At 39.2% G+C, this 26179-nt stretch overlaps 1 protein-coding gene across 1 annotated transcript in view; it reads right to left on the reverse strand.

The window, feature by feature from the left end:
• Positions 1 to 26179, reverse strand: part of LOC122793733 (melanopsin-B-like) — a 400101-nt gene that overhangs the window by 13687 nt on the left and 360235 nt on the right. Inside the window, exon 8 of the mRNA XM_044061936.1 lies at positions 24212 to 24371. Within this exon, the coding sequence (XP_043917871.1) occupies positions 24212 to 24371 (160 nt within the window). The remainder of the gene's footprint in view (positions 1 to 24211; positions 24372 to 26179) is intronic.

The raw sequence follows: 26179 nt of genomic DNA on the forward strand, positions 1-26179 counted from the left end.
ATCTGTAATGCCAATTCCTCACATGAACTTCAAAAGCTTACCCAAGCAGCCCTCAGCTCCACTGAAAAATGGATGGCTAACAACCACCTAGCATTAAATCCTAAAAAAATAAACTACTGTTATTTACCCCTAAGAAATCCTGCACCATAAGCAAAGACACTTTCACTATCCTCTCCCATGACAACAACACTATAGAGGTTGTCACACATACTAAACTTCTAGGTGTTACCATAGACGAACACCTAACTTTCGACATGCACATTCACAACAACATGAAAAAAGCACATCAGAAATTGGGCATGCTATATCGACACAAATTCCTCAATTACTCTTCCAAACTAGCCCTTGCCTCCACTTTCCTGCTCCCCTCTCCTCTGTATTGTACTCCTCTTTTGACCAATATTCAGACCATTCCTAAATCCAAACTACATGCATGCTATAACAAAATAGCTAAATTTGTTACCAATGGAAAGCCCTTATCTCACCTCTGTACCTCTCTTAGACTACTGAACTGGCTAGAACTACCTCACCACCTTTCATATATTCAACTAACTGCTGCTCATAAACTAATACACAACCCATCCAGTTGCCCAGTCCTTTCTAACCTATTCACTCCATACCACCCTAATAGGTCTCGCCGCTCAGAAAACCAAATGATCCTACAGGTAGATAAACCTAACCTCACCACTGGACAATGGCTCCACTCCTTTTCCACTGATAAACTATGGAACTCTCTCCCACCTTGTCTTAGATTTACTAGAAATAAATCTACCTTTAAAAACTCTTTGAAACACCATCTGTCCTCCCACTGGCCATGCCCCTGTGCTAACTCTTCACAACCCATAACCTGCCTTCTGTCTCTTCCCTTCCTCCCCTCCCACCTTTCCCTCCCCCCCCTCGCTACCTCCAGTACCATCACCTTTATCTCCTGAACAGATAAACCTCTTCTATATCCCCTTACTAATGTACTGTTCTGTGATATTTGTGACACCACTACTGTGCCGACCACAGTGCCAACTACTATACAGGACTGTTAGTCTAATCTGGAACAACTGTTGTATGGATTCCTACCAAATTGTATATATTGCTTTGTTACCTAAACTTTGGCAGTTTACTCTGGCATATTGCCTATCTTGTGTTGTTATCACATTGAATGTGTTGTATACTCTTGCGCTTTAGCCGTTGATCAGATATTTTTGTTATCTTGTCTTTTATCACATTGTAAGCATTGTATTGTTATTGTGCTTTATCTAATTGCATCTATTCATATCTCTGTGGAGCTCTTCTTCCTGGGCCTCCACTGAAAATGGGCACTTTTTGGCCCAGTGGACCTTCCTGGTCAACAAATGCAATAAATAAATAAATAAATAATACATAATCACTCATAATTTCTTCACACGAGTTACATGAAATGTTTATGATATTTTCATGTTAAAAGAAAGTTGATAAACAAATGCATAATTATTCAAGGTATATTTTTTTTTGATTTAAGTAGCAGCCTTACATTTGTGAGTGCCTTGCAATTGCATTCTCTCTATTAGCAAACTATAGTGTGCTGACAAAAAGCTGAAGACAAAGTAAGTGCTGAAGGAATTAAGGGCTGTTATGTTATGTTGGAAAAGTCTAGTTTCAGAAAGTTAATGAATCGTGATAGATATACGTGGAAACCGGATAAATCAAACAAGGAACAGTTATAGTCTGGCGTTCTCAGGTTGGGGATGAGTCTTTCTAAGGCTCTCTTTGAGATAGTGTGGACTGGTACTGAATGTTACAAGGTTGAAGGACAATAAATTTTAACACAGGTGGGCCATGATTAAATTGTATATTTGCGAAGTGTTTATTTGAAGCTCTAAGTGGCACAAGGGCTGAAAATATTTTAAAATACACTAATTTGCTAAAAGTAATGTAACATCAAAATTCTGCATGCATGCAACTAAGTACACATACTTATATATATATATATATATATATATATATATATATATATAATATATATATATATATATATATATATAAAGTGTTTTCTCTTTGTGCCTTGAGACTAATTCTAGATTTTAGTAGGCAGTCTCCCAGTGCTGTTTATGGAATAAACAAGTACTTTGTACATCCTTCATTATTGATTGAGTCAAAAGGTAAAAATTCTTTATGATTTAATTTGTACTATAACTGTACTAAAACTTTGACAGCTTATAAGCTGCCATTGATAGATTGTGATCACTAATTTGAGAGTTTGTAAACTGTCTGTCAAATGTATATTATTTTTAAAGGTAGGCTGTGTAAAAATCCCTTTTAAAAATAATGGAAGCTTGGCAGTTTAGAAGCTACTGCTAAACATGGGTGTTTAGTCCTGAGCACCAAATTCCCTTGTTGCAGATTGTTAGTACGGTCATTACTTGGCATTTTACCCAAAGATGAAGAATGAAACTGTGAAGAAGGAACTGCAATGCAATACAATTGTCAGTCACTCCCCATGACAGATATACACAATAACTTTTTGGTTTTGGTATCAGAAACCATTGCATCCCCCCCTCCCCAATTCCTTTTGTCTAGGAGGTCTTTATACTTAACTTTCATGAAAGCTTTTTTATTTTCTCCAAGTCTTTTGGGTTTCTAATACCATGACGGGAATGGTCCCCATGATTAAAGTTCATGAAATTAGTATTGTTTCAGTCTTTGATATCAGCCAGTAGTGCTCTTTGAAACACCTGCAATGTGCCTAGTAATGACTCCTCCTGCAACTCATACAGAGTTACATGTATCGGTAACATATCTATGTAGAATTGTAAATTATTTTTTATAAGACCCGTTGCTCATACTACTATTGGAACTGTCTGGGTATTTTTCTTCCTTATTACCCTTGTTTCTGCTTTCAAATTCTGGTATTTTATGACTTTATGTTTCTCTGTACATAAGACATTATAGTCACTGCATGGAGCAGTTGCAATGATCAATGATCAATACTACTTTTGTCTTCTTTTCATAGACTACTATATCGGGTTTTCTCACATCAATTTTTTGAACTGTTGGTAATGGGTGATCCCATGTGATATAAACTTCATCATTTGCTATAATTCTTTGTGGCTCATGTTTCCAGTGTTTTTCAGTTACTTCAATATTATAATGTTTGCACAATCCCTAGTGCAAATTATGCCTTTCAGTATACAGTCCTTCTGTTATTAGTATATCACAACTAGCAACAAGATGTGCAACTGTTACCAATTCTGTTTTACAAAACCTACATTTGTCTGTTTCTCCCACATGTTCAATGAACTTTGTAAACCAATGTGTACGTAGTCCACTATCTTGGGCCACCAATATGAACCGTTCATCTCTTGGTTTAAATTCACCTCTCCTTAACCATTCCTGCATTCCTTCCTGATCAACATGAGGGTCTTCCAGAAGTTTTCTACACTTGCAACTATATTTATGCTTTTTCCACATTTCTTGCCTTCTCATCTGCTCCTTCACCTTATATTCTTCTTTTTGTTTTTTGGCACATTCAATTGCTGCCTGATTTTTATCTACTTCTGGTTTCATTTCTATTACTGCTTGACGCCGGTATGCTTCTGCTAAACTAAGCCAGGAAGTCTTCAATTTATTTTCCTCATGTTTCAAAACTTTCACTACATTAAGGTCTTGTGAGGTCAGCAGATATGTATGCAGGCCCATGATTGCAGATCTATACATGTAATCAATATCAAGGAGGCTCATACCTCCTTCAGAACGAGGAATGTATAATCTTGGTATACACTGATTTTTATAAATCATTTGGTGAGCATGAAGCATCCTTCTTGTTTTCTTTTTGAACACCTTTTGGGACCAGTCAATCACTCCAAAACTGTAAATTAGGACAGGAAGAGCAAAGTTGTTTATATTTTGAATTTTGTTCCTAGATGTCAATGTTGTTTTCAGAATTAATTTAAGCCTTCTAAAGTATTCTTTACTAGGTTTTATTTGCATTTGTTCATGTTTTATGGTTGGTCCTTCATTAATTCCCAGATATTTATATACTCCCTCTTGCTCAAGTTCTTTTATATCACATTCTTGTCCCAAACTGATATTTTCCTGGTACTGCAGTTTTCATGCTTTAGAGGTTGCTTTTGCACACTTAAAAAGACCAAATGATATTCTTATATAATCTGAAAAAGTTTTGACTATTTGCAGTTGTGCTTTCAGTTCCTCACCTGATGAGCTATACAGTTTTAAATCATCAACAAACAGAAGATGAGAAGTCTTTACACTTTGTTGTTTTTTGGAGCCAAATTGTAGCCATGGCCTAAGCTGTTAAGTAAACAGCTTAATGGGTTAATGGCAAAGCAGAATAGCAACGGTGACTGGGAGTCACCCTGGAATATCCCCCATAGTATTTTTATCCCTGGGATAATAATCTGTCCTTTATCATGGATTAATTGCAAAGTGGTCTGCCACTCTTTAATGGTCACTGTAATGTAGTCGATCAGTGTAGGGTGTATCTTATACATTTTTAAGCACTATTTTATCCATGAATGTGGGATACTATCAAATGCTTTTTTATAGTCAATCCATGCCATACTTAAATTTTTCCCCCTTTTACAGTTCTCCAGTATGACTTTATTTAACAACAAATGATCCTTTGCTCCATATAACTTTCTTTTATTGCCCTTTTGTTCTACTGCCATAATTGACGTTTCTTCTAAAGGACTATAAACTCTGTTGGCATCAATTCCCATTTATAGTTTATACATCATCGGAAGGCAAGTTACTGGCCTATCATTTTTAGGGTAGCTTGCAGTTTTACCCTTAAGTGTTTTGCCTGTTGTTTGCCAGGTTGGTGCCTGTTTGGGGGTGCGCATATAATTAATGTTAAGTTGTCAATCTCGCCTTCATTCTTGCTTGATGGGTTCGGAGCCTAAGCTCGAGAGTCACTTTTACCAGCTCGAGGCAGCCCCATATCCCATGATGCAAGGCGGTAAGTACCCAGATCTCATTTGCCGCTTCGCTGATGAGGTCCTCCTTTTGCCAGCTCCTGATAAGTGTTTAAAATATTACTATTTTTGCCCCTTTTTTACCTTAAAACTTTATATTTAACATTTTTAGTTTAGATTAAGTCCCTTTCTGACTAGAAAATCCCTCACTCCTTAATCTTTTTAGTCAGGCCTTCTCCCCTCCCATCCCCCTCTTGTTAGGGTGTGTGTGTGTGTGTGTGTGTGTGAGAGGTTAGTTATCTTATTATTTTTGGGATAACTGGTTCTTGGGACTGTGTTGTGTGTGTTTTTGCAACCATGTCCAAGGAAAGGGTCTCAGGCTTTAAGAAGTGTGACTCATGCTGTCAGAAGATGTCTCTGACAGACGGTCACACTTCTTGCCTATACTATACTGCCTGGGGCCTCTCCACCTGCAGGACTCCTGTGCAATTTGTCATTCCTTTAGCCAGAGAGTCCTGCAGGAGAGGAGAAACAAATTGATTTTAAGGGGCCTACTTAAACCGGAGGGCTGTCCGGCTAAGTCGGCTCCGAGTAAGACTTCCAAGTCTTCCAAGGCCCAGGCTTCTGTGTCTAAGCCTGCGGCCTCGGTTCCGACTCTTTCAGAGTCGAGATCGGCTCCGGCTGGAGCCGATCCTGGTTTGCACAAACCTTCAGCACCGATGGCTATCGGTGCAGATACTGGTTCGGTCACATCGGTGTCGGCTCCGATTGGTTCCGACCACCATGTGGCTCAGGCTTCAGTGTCAGCGCCGACCGGCTCCGACACCCTTACCTTTATGTCTGTATCGGCTCCGGCCGGAGCCGATGCATCGAGACCTTCTGTCGGTGCCGAAAAGTCTTCGGCTCCGACTGCATCCATGGGTTCTTCAGCTCCGATGGTTCCTTCGAGGAAGAGGTCCAGGTCCCCTTCCTTGGAACCGATACTCTCGGCTCTGGCCTCACCTCTCCTCTCGGAACGGAGCCATTGGAGCCGATCATCTAGGTCATCCAGGCTTTCTGACCATGATTTAGAGAGGGTGGTCAGTAGATTATTAAAATCACAGGCACTGGCCCAGATGCTACATAGTCCGTCTCAACAGACGACTATTAGTCCACACCCTTGCAGTTCCTCCTTCGACTCTACCTCAGAGTTTGGAGCTGGAGTCTTCGGGAATAGTTTCTGCTATGGCTGAGGGACAGATACCCCCCCCCTTCTGCTCCCTCAGCCTCTACTCTTATCTCCTCTTCGAGACCTTCCTTAGAGGGATTCGGTGGTCGGGCTTCCCTGGTCTCCTCCGAGGGGGTGAGTGGCATCGGACCCTTGTCCGACCCCACTCTTCCCCTTGGAGCCTCGGCCTTGGTGAGCTCAGCTCCGACATCTGCCTCGGAGCCTTTCCTTTCAGTGGGCCCTGGAGTTCCGGTTTCTTCGGAACGGGTTCTCTCAGACCTCCCTGGGAGGGGAGCCTTCGAGGTGATGAAGAGTGTGCTGGCCACTGGACTCAGCCAGCAGTCTGTTCCCTTAGCTCCTCCCTCTACGGTGCCTGTCGATATCTCTGCCATCTCTCTTGCTCCCGGACCCAGAGATCCTCCGCCTCAGGTTTCCCCACTGGGAAGAACCCCCTCTTCCGAGGATTCTCCTGATCAGTCAGGGATCCTCCGCAAGAGGACTTGTAAGAGGAAACACATAGACTCCCGAGTCTATCACTTCAGATACCGACTTAGATGAGTCGGAGGGATCCCCAAGATCCCCCTCTGAGGATGTCTCCTTTTCAGACATCCTAGAATTCCTTAAACAGAGGGGAAACTGGCCCTCCAATAATCCCTCTGAGGATGAGTCGGTATACCTGGAGGTGTTTGGATCTCGGCCCTCCACCTCCTGGGTGTCTCCACCTTCGACCCCTTATGCAGGTTATTGCTCGAAAGGCGTGGGCTGCTCCTGACTCTGTAGAGCCAGTTCCTAGGAGGCCTTCTAAATTTATTACTGCCCCTTTGGACAAGCAATTCCTTACGAAAGGTGTCCCTGCTGATGCCATGGTGGTGGCGGCTGCCACTAAGAAGGAACTTGCAGATCCTTCCGTACCTGTCCATCCTCCTAATAAGGACTCTAGGACCATGGATAGGTATGGTAAGTGGATGTTTTCTTCAGCGACCTTTACTATGCGCTCGCTGAACTACTTATGTCACTTCACCAGACTCCAAAGGGAAATCCTTAAGGAGCTAGGTGAAGTAGTACAGGATCCCACAGCTGCAGGGGCTCAAGGAAAAAATTGCTTCGCAGCTAGGAACCCTTAATTCTATTGCTAACTCCTCCATGCGACTGATATCATATGCAGCAGATGGAGCGAGTAGGGCCGCAGGTACAGGTGCGGCTCTGTAATTTTGCAGATCCCTTTAAGGCGTCCTTCACAAACTCTCCCTTTGATGGGTCAGCTTTGTTTGGCCCTCAAGTGAAGGAAACATTGACCAGGTGTGAGCAGGACGGCAAGACTCTTTCTGCCGTAGGGGTCTGTTTTTCCACCCCTTCTAGACCTCACCCTAAAGGACAGAAGGGTGGCAAAATGTGGTTCCGCAAATCCCAAGGAGTCACACCAGATACACGTGGTCAGTTTACCCCTAGAGGCAGAGGGGGTAACAATAACAGATGCCGCTCTAGAGGCAAAGGGGGTCCACAAAACCAGGGAAGCAGAGAGCCTCTCTCTGACAAGCCCTTTCAGCATCCCTGAGATGTTGCCCGACTGATATGTTGCCCATCCTTGGAGGCAGTTGGGGGAAGACTATCGCTGTACCCAGAAGCCTGGCGTTCCCTCACTCAAGACAGATGGGTACAGTCAATCATATCCGAGGGTTACAAAATTCCTTTCGAGGAAAGTCCTTTTTCTCACTCAAATTCCCTTCCAGATGTACCACCCGGTCTAAGGGAAATTGCAGAGTTAGAAGTATTCAAACTTCTACAAAAAAGAGCCATTCAGCCAGTTACAACAGACCATTCAGAGCCCGGAATCTACTCAAGGTTCTTTTTGGTCCCCAAAAAGACGGGAGACTGGAGACCAATATTGGATCTCAGCAGACTCAACAAGTCTGTGAGAAAGACAAGATTCCGAATGGTCACACTTCAGTCAATTCTGCCCTTCCTAGAGAAGGACAACTGGATGTGCTCAATAGATCTTCAGGATGCGTACTATCACATAAAAATTCACAGGCGCTCCAGAAGGTTTCTCCGCTTTCAGCTGGGGTCCAGTCACTTCCAATTCAGAACCCTGCCCTTTGGTCTCACTACAGCCCCCAGAGTGTTCACCAAATGTATGGCAGTGGTCACGGCTCACCTGAGACTTCAAGGATTCCAGGTGTTTCCGTATCTAGACGACTGGCTCCTTTCAGCCACCACCAGGCATCAACTTCTTCAAGCCAGGGATTACACAATAAATCTTTGCACTCAATTGGGAATTTCGATCAACTACGAAAAATCCTCCTTATTGCCCTGCCAGTCTATTACTTTCATAGGCGCAAACTTAAACACTGTTCGGATGTCAGCTACCCTTACAGATCAAAGAATCTCAGACATTCAAAGTCACGTGAGGATCATTCTAGCCAGCAAGAAAGTACAGGCCAGAATGGTTCTAAAGGTGTTGGGCCTCATGGCTGCGGCCATTACCCTTCTTGCCCTGGCCCGCTTCTATATGCGCCTGCTTCAGTGGATGTTGTTCACTCAGTGGTCTTACCAACAACTTCCGATGCGTCACCAAATACTGGTGACACAGATTTGCAAGAATCATCTTTCATGGTGGATTACTTCCCCCCAGATTCACCAAGGCAGACCCTTTGTACCCCCAGCCCCGGTAGCCACTGTCACTACGGACGCCTCCCTGATCGGGTGGGGGGGGTCATTATCAGGGCAGGATGGTTCATGGGACGTGGCAACCATTTGAATACCACCTGCACATAAATGTCCTAGAGATGAGAGCAGTGCTTTTAACGTTGCAAGCCCTCAACGACTTTCTTCCCTTGGGGACAATTGCAGTCCACACAGACAACATGTCTGTAGTATGGTACATCAACAAACAGGGCGGAACCAAGTCCTACCCCTTGTGTCGAGAAGCGCTCAGACTTTGGCAATGGGTGATCTCCTCTCATCGGTTTCTGGTAGCAATGCGTATCCCTGGGAAAACCAACATTTTAGCGGACAGATTGAGCAGAGGTATTCTCATGCCTCACGAGTGGTCTCTCAAACAATCTATAGTGGAGGAGATTTTTCTAGAATGGGGCTGCCCATGTTGCGATCTTTTTGCTACTCCCCAAAACAGCAAATGCCCAGACTTCTTCTCTCTCTTCCCACTGCCAGGCCATCCCCCCAGAGACGCTCTGACCCAGGATTGGCCCCAGGGACTTCTTTATGCCTTTCCTCCCTTTCCACTGATTCCACAAGTAATCCAGAAAGCCACCGTTTTGAGAGCCAAAATGATCTCATTGCTCCTTATTGGCCTCGACAAATTTGGTTTCCGTTCCTCCATCGTCACCTTTTGGTGCAGCCGTGGCATCTGGACCCAGTACCAGATCTTCTGATTCACCAATCGGGTCAGCTGCACCGGTCTATCCCTTCTCTCAACCTCACAGCATGGTTGCTCCACTTCCTTCCTTAGTCAGGCTTCCTATGATCTCTAATCCTGTTAGAGACATCATAGTAGCTTCCCTAAAATCCTCCACTAGGAGGATTTATACTAGCAAATGGAAACGCTTTTCTTGTTGGGCAAAAGCTAAAAATATTGATCCCTTTACTGCTCCAGTACAAGCAGTTTTGGATTTCTTAGTGGAAATCTTTCACGCGGGCTCCTCTTCTTCCACGGTCAAAGTTCAGTTGGCTGCTATCTCGAACTTTCATGTCGGGTTTGCAGACCACAACATTATGTCCCACAGGCTTTGTAGAGCCTTCTTAAAAGGAATTTTTCTCCTGAAGCCTCCAATCAGGAGTCCTCCTCCTCAATGGGACCTAAATTTAGTGCTGACATCCTTGATTCTTCCTCCCTTCGAGCCAGCTGTTTCATGTTCCCTGAAATTTCTTTCATGGAAAACTTTATTCCTGGTTGCTATTACATCGGCTAGGAGGGTGTCTGAACTTCATGCTCTATCTGTTCGCCCCCCCTATTTAGTCTTCCACAATGACAGAGTATCATTGAGAACTAATCCGACCTTTTTGCCTAAGGTCGCCTCAAAGACTAATTTGAATCAGGCTATTGATCTTCCTGTATTTTTCCCAAACTACTCAAACAGATCGGAACAAAAATTACATTATCTTGATGTTCACCGCCAACTCAGATATTATTTGGACAGAACAAAACAATTCAGAAAATCCGATCAGCTCTTTGTTTCTTATGCTGATAACAAGAAAGGCCTTCCTGTCTCAAAAGTGACCTTATCTAGATGGCTTTCTTCTGTCATCTCTGAAATTTATCAGCTCAGGGAAAACAGCTGTGCTCGAAACCTAAAGCGCATTCAACCAGAAGCTTAGCCACTTCCACAGCTTTTCAAGCTAGACTTCCATTAGACACTATTTGTGCAGCAGCCACTTGGGCCACTCCTCATACCTTTGTTTCCCATTACAAATTGGATTTGGCCTCCAGGGACAGAGCCAGTTTTGGCTCTACAGTTCTCAAGAGTCTGTTCCATTGAGCCACCCAGGATAGAGGTGCTAGGGACGCGGTCCCATCAAGCAAGAATGAAGGCGAGATTGACAACTTAACATTGAGAAGTTATGTACCTACCATAACGTTCCATGTTAGTTGTCTTCTCTCGCCTTCTTTCTTGCGACCCTCCCTCCTTCCCCCTGGCCTGGACAGACCTTTCTCTCTACATGGAAGTATACTTCTGAAGACCATACAGTGCTGGTCCTGCAACCATCCTTCAGGCCTTTTCTGTCCTTCTTTCTTCCTTTTGGAAGTTATTTATGCTAGGTGTTATTGCCTATAGACAACAAACGAGATCTGGGTACTTACCGCCTTGCATCATGGGATATGGGGCTGCCTCGAGCTGGTAAAAGTGACTCTCGAGCTTAGCAAAGTGCCGAGTCGGAGCCGAGGATCGGCTCCGAACCCATCAAGCAAGAAAGAAGGCGAGAGAAGACAACTAACATGGAACGTTATGGTAGGTACATAACTTCTCAATTCTTACTCATGGCTAAATCTTCGTGCAAAGATGTTAATACTTCTAACCAAATGTTAGGTACTGCATCTGAGCCTGTGGTTTTCCAATTGGAGGCTTTTCTTAACTTTGTTTCCATCTCTCTGGCTGTTACTTCATCCCCTCATATCCTGCACCTTTAAACTTCTTATTCTTTCTTTTACTTCTTCTATCCATTTAGCATCTTTGTTATGTTCCACAGGATCTTCATAAATACTTCTCCAAAATGTATATATTTCTTCTTTTTTGATGGTCTTTCAATTCCTTTTACCTTGTTTCCCAATTCTCTATAAAACTTTTTTGGGTCATCAGTAATTGCTTATTTTGTACTTTTCCTTTATATTTATCTGTTTATCTTCTAAGTTTTTCTGCCTGTGCTGAAATTTTTAGTTTGTTATTTGTGATAGTTCATGATTGATCCTGGTCTGTTCTAATACTGTGCATTGCTTTTATCACATATAGCTTTCTTAGCATTTTTGTTGATCTGTTCCCTCTTCTATAGTCTTCTAACAGTGACACTTTTTGTCTTAACTGCTTTATAGTTTTCTCTGTTCGACATTTCCATGATGGTATTCATTTTCTGCCTTTCCTTTCCCTCACTACTCTGTGTTCTTGTGGTAGAACTTTATCAGTTATTAATTTAGCTGCACAGTAATATAACCCATTTACTTCTGTTATATCACATGGATCTTTATGGACAGTCCTAATTACTCTGTTCATTTGTTTTATCAGACTTCTGACTTTTTGGGTTTTATTGACCTTCTGCAGTCTATTTCTTTCATTGATCTTGATATATCTGTGTCTATTAAATCAAGCAACTCTTCTCTTAGCTTATTTTCTTCCAAACTAAGGGCACATCCATTGTTTTCCAATTCCTGTGGGGATTCTATACAATATTCTATAGCACCTTTCTGTAGTATATTCTCTTCATCATCATCCCATGCCATCCGTTGCTCTACCATATGGGAACTCACTGGCCTATCACTCCTCAACATTGACTGCATCAGAGTTTCCACAGTTTCTTGTTTCCTCCCTTGCTGTCTAGCTTCAAGTGAACATTTATACTGGTTTCCTGTGGAAGGCTCCAAAATATCTTCATATGGCAACTGACCAGTTGCTTCCCATTCCACTGGTTTCCCCTTAGTTTAGATATCCATTGCTCTATCCTGCTGTGGTGCTTTCTGAATTAGCTTTTCTACACTGAATCCTTCACTTCGCAGGTACTCCATAACCTCAGATTATATTTCTTTAACTTCTCCATTACTTATCTCCTTTTCTACATTTCCTTTGTCTTCTTATATTACTTACAACCAAATCTAAAAGCTGGCAAATAGTACTGATGTCAAGCCCTAAATGATTTGCATATTTACTTAGGTAAAGTCTAACAAAGTCTATGCCTTCCTCCTGTTCTATTGAGCTATATAGAGAACATACATCTGTGGTACATAGATATGTCTCACTGTTAGAAAAATAATAATTTCTGAGCTGATCAAGAAACACCCACGAATCTTTTAAATAAAACGGCACTGGCCTATACTATCAGATTCAAAATGGTGTCTGAATATGTAGAAATGTGAACAGTTTTGTTACGATGTGTGGAAACTATATGCCTAAAAGGAGGATTCAGTAGTTTTTTTATGAACCTTGGGTATGCCAAATAACATGCCCTGTTGCAGCTGGTCAACTGATAAAAATCATACAGATCAATGGAAGTATATCTCTGATGTAATAAGCCTAAAAGAGATAAGTCTATATCCTGATAACTCCTCCTTACTTGATCTTTGGATACTTTTCTATATCTTTGGCTGTTTGAGAGTAAAATACTCATTGCTTTATTATACTCTGCAACCTCCATAGTGACCAAGCCATTACTTTTGTCTGCCTTCATGAATCTGGGATCAGAGTAACTATTCAACTCTTTAAGTGCCTGAAACTCCTCCCTACTTAAATTGTAGCATGTTTTGTAAAACCTATGATTGTTAATAGGTTTTCTCAAAACATTATACAGATCAGATTCACACTTGGAAGAAAAACATTTAAAGTGCTAACCAAAGGGGTTAACTATGCTAGATTTTCTGAAAGGCACCATCTCCCAAGGATACTGAGTGTTACTAAAATATATTTCAGATTGAGCTTCCTCATAAATAACTTGAAATCAAAAATGGTGTTAGTGATAGATGCTCTTCCTGTACGAATAAATGAAAAACCTTTAGATAAAATGTCCAACTCTTTTTTTGAAAAAAACTTTGCTGGTTAAATTGAAGGCATGCCATTCAGATATTAAAGTGTCTTCCTTTCCCCCATTTCTTCCCTCCCACAGTCTGATCTCCCTTGCTCAAGGGTGGGCTATCCATCCTCGATCCTTGGGGGGAGCCAACAGAGGTAGAAGCAATTAAGTTAGAGTAACTTGAAGCATTCATAGGGAATCATTTGTGTACAAAGGCTTTGTGAATTACTTTCTTGTTAGTAATCTGTGGGTGTAGCTCCACAGAGGCAGAATCACCTGACATCTGGTTGTTGGAAAAACAGTCCAATCGATCAAGTCTCTTTGCTCCTTCACTATTTTCACTAACCAACTGCTTAGGATTTGAAGTCATTTTTACTCTGCCCTTTTTGAGTGGAAATGCTTGACCACTATCACAGGCAGTGATGTCCCTCATCAATTTCTACCTTTTCCTGTCAATGCTGGTCACTATATGTCATTCAACTTTGGCTGCCAAACTATTGTATTGGTCTTGTAAAAGTCTTAAAGATGGATGTTTAAGAACTTGAGTGTCCAAAGTTGTAATTTGCTTTTTTAACGTGACCATTTTGTCATTATTCCGCACTGTAAGTAGTCACAACACCTCCAAACCTGCTTTGTTATATACATCACAAATGTCCGAGTAAATACTCTCCCCATAACCAGTCCCATTCGGGAAAACATAAACTCTTAAACCCAATGAAACTATATTAAGTTCATGACATCTGTGTAAATAATGGTTTTCAAACTCTAAAGACTTATATTTGAGAACCTTCTTTTCTAATTCAAATAAGTAAATCTTAAACTCAGAAAATGCCGGTTCAACGTACCTGGATTTTTATGCCGGTACGTTAGTCATAAAATTGGTGAACGGATTGTGGCCACCATTGTCCAAAAAGTTACTGATGATAGAAGTAACTGAAAATGCATCTTTTGTGGTAATAGTACCCTCATCTAATGGGGAGCATCACTGGAACTTTGTCCAAAACATTAGTGGGCTACGAAACTCCCATATGCTTGTTTAAGCACTGCCTGTGCTTTACAAACCACTTCCTGCAGGTTTTGAGTCAGATGTACGGTAAGATGCAGATTGGCATCTTTCTCTCCTGCCATAAGTAGAAACAGCAAGGCAAAACCACATAGTCTTAAACCACAATGATGTATCCACTGGAAAGTTAAAAAATCACAGCCAAGAACTGCTCTAAGGGATGCACATAAAACGCACAATAGGAACACCAAGAAAACAAATAAATGTAAAAAACTTCAAAAATTAATATGAGAACTCCCAAAACGCAACAACTGCTGGATTACATTTTAAACAAATTTCCTAAAATCCCTACAGCTCCTAAAGCATTCATGTTGTCCTTTTCCATATGTGAAAAGTGTTAACAGAAGCAATTAGCTACAGTATTTACTGCAAATGATCAGTGACCCTTCTTTGCGTTGACCTGCACAAAAGTAACAAGAGTGTCTGTCAGGCAAATGAGATAAAACATGAAAAAGATTTTCTGGTGCAGTACCATAGCAGGAAATGCTTTGAACCTTACAATGCAATACAGGTCCACAGCTAGGAGTTTAAGCAAATGATAACAACAAAATAATACTATCAAATGAAATGAATAAAATAAAACAGTGAATCAGGCAAACCTAGACAATCATCATCTTCTTTCGGCTGTTCCTGATAGGGGTCGCCACAACGGATCACCTATTTCCATTTCTTCTTGTCCTCTGCATCTTGCTCTTTCACACCAACCACCTGCATATCCTCTCTCACCACATCCATAAACCTTATCTTAGGACTTCCTCTTTTACTGTTACCTGGTAGCTCCATCCTTAGCATCTTTTTCACAATATACTCAGCATCCCTCCTCAGCACATGTCCAAACCAAGGTAATCTTGCCTTTCTGGCTTTGTCTCCAAACCTTCCAACCTGGGCTGACCCTCTAATATACATATTCCTAATCCTGTCTACCCTTGTCACACCCAGTGCAAATCTTAACATCTTTAACTCTGCCACATCCAGCTCAAACTCCTGCCTTTTTGTCAATGCCACTGTCTCCAACCCATATAACATAGCTGGTCTCACTACCCTCTTGTAGACCTTCCCTTTCACTCTTACAGGTACTCGTCTGTCACAAATCACTCCTGACACTCTTCTCCACCCACTCCATCCTGCCTGTACTCTCTTCTTCACCTCTCTTCCACACTCACCGTTACTCTGAACTATTGACCCCAAGTATTTAAACTCATCCACCTTCGCCACCTCTACTCCTTGCATCCTCACCATTCCTCTATCCTCCCTCTCATTCACACACATATATTCTGTCTTATTCCTGCTGACCTTCACTCCTCTTCTCTCTAGAGCTTATCTCCACCTCTCCAGGGTCTCCTCCACCTGTTCCCTACTCTCACTACAGATCACAATGTCATCTGCAAACATCATAGTCCACCTCCTGTCTGATCTCGTCTGTCAACCTGTCCATCACCATTGCAAATAAGAAAGGGCACAGAGCTGATCCTTGATGTGATCCCACCTCCACCTAAAATGCATCCGTCACTCCCACCGCAGACCTCACCGCTGTCACACTACCCTCGTACATATCCTGTGCCACTCTTACATACTTCTCTGACACTCCCAACTTCCTCATACAATACCACAATTCCTCTCAAGGCACCCTGTCATATGCTTTCTCTTAGTCTACAAAACCACAATGCAACTCCTTCTGACATTCTCTGTACTTCTCCATCAACACTCTCAGAGCAAACATCGCATCTGTAGTGCTCTTTCCTGGCATGAAACCATACTGCTTTTCACTAATAATCACATCCCTTCTTAACCTAGCTTCCACTACTCTTTCCCATAACTTCATGCTGTGACTGATCAGTTTAATCCCTTTGTAGTTACTACAGCTCTGCACATCATCCTTATTCTTAAAAATAGGTACCAAAACACTTTCTCCATTCCTCAGGCATCCTCTCACTTTCCAAGATTTCATTAAACAATCTGGTTAAAAACTCCACTGCCATTTCACCTAAACACCTCCATGCTTCCACAGGTATGTCATCTGGGCCAACAGCCTTTCCATTCTTCATTCTCTTCATAGCTGTCCTCACTTCCTCCTTGCTAATCCATTGTACTTCATGATTCACTATCCCTATATCATCCAACCTTCTCTCCCTCTCATTCTGTTCATTCATCAACCCCTCAAAGTACTCTTTCCATCTGCACAACACACTCTCCTCGCTTGTGAGTATGTTTCCCTCATTATCCTTTATCACCTTTACCTGCTTGCACATCTTTCCTAGCTCGGTCCCTCTTTCTAGCCAATTGGTACAGGTCCTTTTCTCCCTCCTTAGTGTCCAACCTTTCATACAACTCTTCATATGCCTTATCCTTAGCCTTTGCCACCTCTCTCTTTGCCATCTCATCTCCTTATACTCCTGTCTACTTTCTTCATCTCTCTGACAATCCCACTTCTTCTTTGCCAACCTCTTTGTCTGTATACTCTCCTGTACTTCCTCATTCCACCACCATGTCTCCTTGTCATCCTTCCTCTGTCCAGATGTGATACTAAGCACCTTTCTAGCCGCCTCTCTTACTAGCTCTGCTGTAGTTACCCAGCTATTTGGTAACTCTTCACTGCCACCCAGTGCCTGTCTTAACTCATCCCTGAACTCCACCTCACAATTACCCTTTTTCAATTTCCACCATTTGATCCTTGATGATGCCCTCACACTCCTCCTCCTCTTCTTAATCACCAACGTTATCCTACAAAGCACCATCCTATGCTGCCTAACTACACTTTCTCTTGTCACAGTCTCCAATCACCTTCAAACTGGCCTTCCTACATAAGATATAATCCACCTGTGTGCATCTTCCTCCAGTCTTGTATGTCACCCTATACTCCTCTCTCTTGTTAAAATACGTATTCACCCCAAACAAGGCAAACCTAGACAATGCATAGACAAAATAAATATAAAAATAAAATATAAAGAAATATCCAATATATGTAGAACAAAAGTGAAAATAAGCTTAAAAGCTAATTATTATTAAATGAGGTAAGTTCTACTAAACATTCTGTTCCAAAGGTTTATGCTAAGTCATGCTGAAACAGATCTAGTAAAGTACAATGTCTAATCAAAGAAAGTAAGACTAGTACAAAAAAATTAATAACTACCTGAAAAAATCTAATGCATAGAAAGAACTGAAGAAATTGACAAGCAGACAACCAAGCAGCAGTGAAACAATTTAAACATTAATAAGTAGGAGCTTGGTGGGTTTCTTTCTGGTTATCAGAGTAGGCAGACTGTCATTGACAGGTCATTATAGAGCAATAAACCAACTAGTAAGATTGATAGATCATTTTTTTAATTTGAATAAAGTCAGCCTCAGCTGGTTGCTAACCCATCTGACAGAGCTTGTAAAGGTAATGTAATTTGTAAGCAAAGAACAAAACATTGTATGCTGCTTCCATTATCATTTGAGAATGACATATGTTGCTTCCCCTTGACTACTAACTGTAGAGCTAGGTTGTTTTAGCTCAGCATTGGTGAAATCAGTCTAATTTGTTTGCTAGCAATTTTGAAGCCAGTTCAGCTATTTTTATTTTTATTGAACAGAATAATCTATGTTATTTCCCCACTGATCTTTGCTTTCTTTGAGTCATATAAAATCAGTTTCATTTGTTTGCTAGTGTTTGTCTGATAGTGTTTGTGAAAGCAATGTATTTTTATTGAGAGCAAAAATACTGTATGAGACTTCCCTGTAATCATTTTATCTTCCCTTTAAACAAATATGTTTTATTAATTGTCCAGCCAAGAATACTGAGAATCTATGATATTTTAGGATAGTCTATTGTGAGTGCAGCAAGGGTGTCTGCAGTAATTTTAAAACACTGAATTTTGAAATGGGTCAGTAAGGTTCATCTTAAACAATTATGATGTGCACAGTGTTTTACATACTTTGTTTTAAATCAGTCACCGTTCATTTGTTTTATTTTTGCATGCTTGAGTTTAAGCATTTTACCTTACATAAATAAATAAACAAATAAATGCACACACATAGATGCATACATACATAAATAACTAAAACCTTCATACATCATCATACATGAATACACACAAATTCATGATACAGTGTAGTATCTCTGTAATAACTCTGAACTGGATATAGTCTCTGTAATGTTACTTATTAAATCTGTGAATTGTAAATATAAAAAGACGCCATTAACTATATACAGCATCGCTACATTGTAATCCTTTCCACTTTTTGATACAGGCCCCTTTTTGATACAGGCCCATCCATTTAAATTCAGTCCTCAAAGTGTTATGTCATTATCTGTACAGAACTAGAAGGTATCCTGCACAAACTTTCCGCCCATCAAGTAGCTGTCCATCATTATTTGAACTGTTATGAAAAAAAAAACAGACACCTGGCAGAACTGAATACATTATTTCAACAGCCTACATGGCCATATGTTTTGCAAGTAAACATCTTCCTTCCCAAATCATAAAGATTCCCCAGCTCCCATCTTACCCATTACCTATTGTAAAGTATCCCACAGCTAACACGTTTGTTTATATTTTAACATCTACACTACATTATATTAGCCTATTTATAATTTTTCTCCATAACCCTTTTACAAGCACTCACAGTAGAATCCAGACAAGTCCAAGTACCACATAAAAGAGAAATGAATACTCTTTCTTATTATAATGGGAATTACACTTATCAGGACACAATCCAAGCAATATGTATGGTGCTTCTTGTCCACCTGCCTACAACCCCAGTGTACAGGCAGTCAATATGCCTGGCCCTTTTTGTGTGACACTGTAATGCTCAGATATTCACACTTTAGTATCATCAGTCACTCCAGTCAAAACACCTCAAACCTCATTCCTGAGAAAGGCAAAAGCCAGGATGTAGGGAGAGGGAATGCCTTCCATTGGAGCTCCTAATTCCATAGTGGCTCACTAGCTCCTCAAACATTGCCAACCATAGAGAGGATGAAGGCCTTTGCCTGCATTCTGATCTCTGTCCCCTAAAGGATGGGTGGTAAAACACTGGTCACTTGCTTACATTTTCCCTCCTCTGCACCATTCTGTACAAGTGTCACTGTCTGAGGAAACAGTCAAGGCTTCATCCCCCAGAGTGCCTTTTTAGGCAAAGTGCATTTGTTATCCATTTAAACCAACAAATTCTAATTAAGTTGGCTCTGCTCACTGCCAGGGATATAAAGAATAATATGCCTGATTTGGAGGCCTCACTGATGCTTCACACATTCACATACCTGTTGTTACAGAAACTTGCTTTCAATGCTCTGTTAGCAGTACCTCTGTAAAAGGGAACCGAACCTATCACTCTTTCAGGCCACCTGGACAAGGCTGGAGAGTAGTAATTTTCAGTTGCTCTTACATTAACCTACGCCCAATAGTTTAAACATCTGAATTTAAACATTTTGGCATTCTGATGTTGAGGAAAGGAAGTTAAAGGGTATGGGTTGGGTTCAATGTTACTCTTAAGAAGGAGTATAAAGATTATGGGGGATAATTTGAAGGAGGTCTTTAGTGTTTTTAAGCAGATAGAAAAATGTTTCTGAGTCTTAGTCTTCTGGCTGTAAAAGGGAAGTTGTCGTAATGGCTAAGCTGTTTACCTTACAAACACAAGGGTTTGATTCTCACATGGAGTAATTGGCTAGGCTTAAAATGGCCCTCAAGGGCAATTTGCCTAGTACTAATCTATGAACCTATGACTATAGAAGTGTAATCCTGGTAGAGGAGAGCTGGGGAATAGGTTTGGCCTGATTACTGGGGGTTTGTGGTGGTGGTTTGTTGGTGAGGATGTTATGGAAGTAAGAATAATAGATAACACAATGGTGATTGGCTGAGTAAGTGTTTTATGAAGATGTTTGTTATTGGTTGTAGGGAGAGACAGAGGTAAAGAGGAAAGAAGAAAGAGGTAGAATAGGTACTTTCATGTAGGATAACTTCATTTTAAACATAAATATGCTTTTTACACACTTGTCAAATATCTGTCCTTGAAGAGTGGTCCATTGATTCCTCACTATTGCTGCTAGTTATGGACAAATGCATACATTTTGATTGCAGTTTATCAGATGTGGTAATGAACATATTTTGAATGATGTATGTAATTTCAGAATAAATTTAAGTTGGATGGTTTGAATCTCAGTGCTCTTTTATAAGCATTCGGGGAAAGTAGCATTAGAAGGAAATGCAGCTTTCTGTTCCTGTTTAACCAAACACCTAGCCCAACTAGTGAACAGAAAGATAATTATTTAAGATTACTGGATTAAAGAGTGAATTATAAGAAATCATTACGACATTTTACCTCTAGCCCCATAAATAAATGTCTTTTTTATTTCTTTATTATGTTTGTTTACTGGGCATGGAAGACCCTTTTTCAGCAGAGGCTCAGGGAGAAAAGCTTAATAAAAGTAAAATTACAAAAAAATGACTATAAATAGGTAACAGTAAAAAAAATAATACTTACATGCAAAAATATATATGACAAATTAAATAAATAACACCTCTACAGCCTAGTAGAAAGAAATGCAAATAAAGCAGGAAAGTAGTGGTGGAACAGTGGTGCAGTAGCTAGTTTTGTCACCTCCCAGCAAGAAGTTCTCTGGTTCGATTCTTAGCTGGCATGACTTCTGTGTGGAGTCTGCATGTCCTCCCTGCATTTGTGTGGGTTTCCTCTGGGTACTCCGGTTTCCTCCAACATTCCAAAGACATGCATCTGGAGCATTTCTCCACAGGCCTCCTCTGAAAATGGGCTCTGTCCCATTTGGACTTTCCCAGTAAAGATAGGTTAAATAAGTAGAAACAGACTTGTACTTAAGAAGGGTGTCAGGTCAGTAGAAGATAGAGCTCAAGTGAGAGGAGACTAAAACTCTATATAAGGAGAAGAAATGAGAGTAAGAACTGGAATATAATAGTTTAAGATATTAGAGTTTACTATTAATGAGAGAAAAGATAGTGAATATAAATAAGAGATTAACTTAAATTATTTCACATGCTGTAAGACTGAATTAAATAAAACTGGAGATAACGTACATGCTTAGTAATCTATTATATTCAATTTAAAAGTAAAAAATGCAGTACCCTATAAGTCAGCTCACTTGCAGTTTGCTTATTTTATAGTAGCAATGCCTCATTTCTTTAATATTAATTATGACTACAATGAGGCATGTGTACTCCATACACATACTGTCATACTATATATATATATATATATATATATATATATATATATATATATATATATGTATGGATCTACTTCACTTCACTGAAAACACATTTCACTGACTCATTTCACTTAAAATAGTAGTGGCACTGTATATGCTCTTTTCCCCACTGTAGTGTGATCCTGGAGTTAGTATATGTAGTTAGGAGGGGGTGTGAGGGGCATAACCCCCCCCCACCTAGCTTGGTTTTATATTGTCCAGTTTCTGATAAGTAACCAAACTAGGTGGGAGGACTATGCCCCCCACCCCCCTAGCTATATATATTAACTCCAGGATCACACTACAGTGGGGAAAAAGGGCATATACACTGCCACTACTATTTTTGGTGAAATGAGATTTGGTCAAATGAGTTTTTGGTGATATGAGCTTTTAGTAATTTGGTCTCAGTGAAATGAGTTTTCGGTGAGGTGAAGTAGATCCATATGTGTGTGTGTCTGTGTGTGTATATATATATATATATATATATATATATATATATATATATATATCTATAGACACACACATGCACACAGACACACACACACACACACACACACACACACACACATACATATATATATATATATATATATATATACACACACACACACACATATACATATATATATATATATATATATATATAAATATATATATATATACACACACACACACACACATATATATATATCTAGATATATATATACACACACACACACACACACACACACACATATATATATATATATATATATATATATATATATATAGATATATAGATATATATGCACACACACACACACATACATATATATATAAATATATATATATATATATATATACACACACACACACACACACACACATATATATATATTTATATATATATATATATATATATATATATATACACACACACACACACACACATATATATATATATATATATATATATATATATATATATACATACATATATATATATATATATATATATATATATATATATATATATATATTTCTCACTGGCCATAGGCCATGTTTTGGTAATCCCAGTCATTTGTTTTCACTGACACTAAATAAATTTTAACACAAATCTTCAAATGTGACTTGACTTATCCATATCAAAAGTTTTAATCTAGCCCTTAAATTCAAGCACATTTTAAAATAGATAGTGGTACTTTACCATCTTTTAATCCTATACTTAAACTGATTTATACATACTTGTAAACATATACTGTGATTTTATTCTTGTGTGTACAAAAACATTTCAGATGACCTTATTTATCTCAGTGAGACATCTGCTGTTTAGCATGCTGAAAACATAGATTCTACTCCCAAATAAGCCTTTACTTTGTATAATTTGATGACAGAGGGGGATATTAAGTTTTTATGGGAGTATTACTATTCCAGTCATATCACATAATCTAATTGCTAATACAGTTTATTGTTTAGTTTGTTTTTTTTTGCACTTTGTTATTTGGGGAGCTATGACTTAACCAATAGCCATTTTACAGGGGTGACCTGAATCAGCATTAGCTATGTTGCAGAATTGAAGATGATAATGCATGTAACAGCAGATGAAATAATTAATGACTAGATTTACCAAAGTATAGAACTGGAACACTGGAAAACAAGACGAAATAATATAAAAAATATAGAAAAGGTGTCATGGCATAGTTAGCTGAACATGAGAATTGCACAACTTGAAAAACAATTTTATTTGTTCACTATTGCCTTACCCCAGCTCACTGAAGTACTAACCTTTGTTATGGTTAAGATGTTTATGCTCAGGTAAAGGTATCATGGTCTTGGAGTACAAATAATTAGTTGTAAAGGACTCATGGGTACTGCTTCAACACATAAGGGTAAAACAGTGATCTTTCCTTCCACCAGCGCTTGTTATTTAACCATTTTGTATTGCATTTTTTGAACAAGAGTATCACTTTCATTTGAACTGTTGTTAGAGAATACTGACACTGAAAAATACTCCAGCGTTCGTGTAATAATAGCACTTATACATTTGCCTATAAGACAGTGCAACTTTCATCCCTGGTGAGGTACATGATATGGGCCTATATTATGTCCTCGAAAAGGCAGTTTAACGAACGGCATTTTTATAGAAAATGACGTTTAGTAAACTGTTCATAGTGAGATTGCAGTACAGTATGAATATTGGAAAATTTGCCCTTTCCTCATTGTAGTGCAATCTCAGAGTTGGTGTATATAATTAGCGGGAGGTGTGGGGGGGCATAGCCCACAACAAGAGTAAGTTCGCTGACAGGCATTTTTGATTCCTTGAACTGCCTTTTCGAGGACATAATATAGACCCACATAATATTGGGCCTTATGTTCTTAGTTTATAAAAGAATTCTTAGTATAGTGAGAAGAAAGGTTGGTTAGCTGCTGCTTCTGACAATTCATAATTTACAAAGTATTTATGCATCTTTTTTCCCTTAATGCATATGTTTCAGCCACCAGAGAAATAGATATATTATAAAGTTAAAAAATTTGAACTTTCACTAGATGTAATCATTGGAAACCTTTATACAATGAGAGATAAAGCTTATGTGTAATAAAACAGAAATTATTTCCCAGATTAAACTTACTGTTGAGGGGTTACAAAGAACTTTATTTCTAGAAAAGGAAGATTGTCGGCTTGACACAGAATCTCTGAAGGAAGAATCGCTCAAGGAATGTAACACACCATCATGCTTTGGTACCTTTGATGGTGAGACGATCACAGAAAAACTTTTGCATATGGCTGATCTGTAAGGAAAAGATACGTTACCACTGTCAATTTCTTTGGCTACATGTCTCATTTAGAAAAGAACAAAAGTGTAATAGTTAAGTTATACCCATACTTCATAATACATTCCTACCACTCTGCACATATTCCTTATATTTGGGTACTGTCTTCCAATGGTTCTTGCCCTACTGGCCAGATCTAAAGAAAGCATCCATTCATGGTACACGTTGTATTCAGGCTGTTCTGATTCAAATCATGGCATACATTTTTCCATTTTCTTTAACTCCTATGAAGAAGCAAGACCTCTTTTCAAGCTCTCTTTGACTTTAGGCTCTGTAATTTGTTCAAAGATTAAAGTAGTTGCTAAGTTTTTATTTCTTTTTATGGGCCTTGTCTTTGTTCTTAACTTTTGTAGACATCATTGTGTGATATTTTTAACATGTTTATGTTGCTGTTTTAGTATATTACCTGGTCTCTAATGCTTGACAGCTGTTACACAAGGTTTTCTTTAATACTTTCACTAATACTTTGTCCTCACCTCTAAAAGCAGTATATGTGGAAACCCTCCTCCCTCCACGGACTTAGATATTTGTGTCTTTCTCTTCAGGAAATGTTTAGTCTGGCTGAGTTTTGGTAAATTGTTACCTTTATTTTAGTATTTTTGCAGCCACTAAAGTGTCATATATATATTTCTAATACTTTGAAAGATATGAAACAAAAAATCTGAACTTTAGTCTGTTGTGTAATATGACTTAAACTAGTAGCTTCTTAATGCATTCTCACTAAAAATCAGAAAGAATTGTTGATGTCTGAAGAATTAATTCTTCTAGTACATGTTTTGCTGTCAAGTACTGTTACTTTTTATGTAAGTAGTTTCTACAATTTAAAGTTTTTTTACCCCATAGCCAATATATATTTATGTGAATTAAGCATGTTAACCAAAAAATAAGATTATTGTATGTGTTAATAACTAGGCAATCTCTCTGGAACAGATGAATGTGACTGCCTTGCTGCTGTGTCCATGGGCCAGCTAACTTACCTGATGAACAAATTTGAATAATTAAGTAACTACATTGATTTCCTGCTATATTTGGAAATTTATAAACATATTAGTTGCTATCCTAACCATGCTTTCAAATTTTTTATAGTAGAACAGGTTGATTTGGGGCCACGAGGTGGACCAGTGGAGGACTTTTCAGAATTTATGGAAATGAAGTGGCAAATTCAATTAAATGCTTACCAAGCTCCAGGGCTTAGCGATAGAATTTCTATGTGCCCTATGCTGAGTTTAAAAGCTATGTTCATATTATGAATGGTGGTAGAAACAACTTTTATATCAATATTTATATTTACAATGATTTTATTGCTAACATTTTATATATATATATATATATATATATATATATATATATATATATTAGGAATGACTATTGTTATTGAGTAATGAGGAACTGATGTAATGTTTGTTTTAGATGATTGGCTAGGGGGACTATTTAGGTTGTGCTGTACTGATTTGGTTCATTCTGAAGAAGTCTTATACTTGACGAAAGCGCTAAATTAAAGAGTATTTGGATTTACGTTTGGTGTTATTTCCACTTGCAGTATTTGCCTTTGGGATTTATTCCTGCTATATTGTTTATAGTTTCCATTAAGTTTTTAAAACGTTAAATGTTTTTATTGATGTTTTTAAGACTAGGTTCAATATATAATGAATTCTAGCAAAACACTATCTTCCTGTCCACAGGTTCTAACAGGTCATCACTGATACAAGAAGGGGCAGACTTGCATGAGTTTTAGTGACTGAAAACAGGATTACTGATTTTCCATT

This window comes from Protopterus annectens, chromosome 2.part0 (genome assembly GCF_019279795.1).
Source record: "Protopterus annectens isolate FY-2018-M chromosome 2.part0, PAN1.0, whole genome shotgun sequence".
NCBI lineage: Eukaryota > Metazoa > Chordata > Ceratodontiformes > Protopteridae > Protopterus > Protopterus annectens.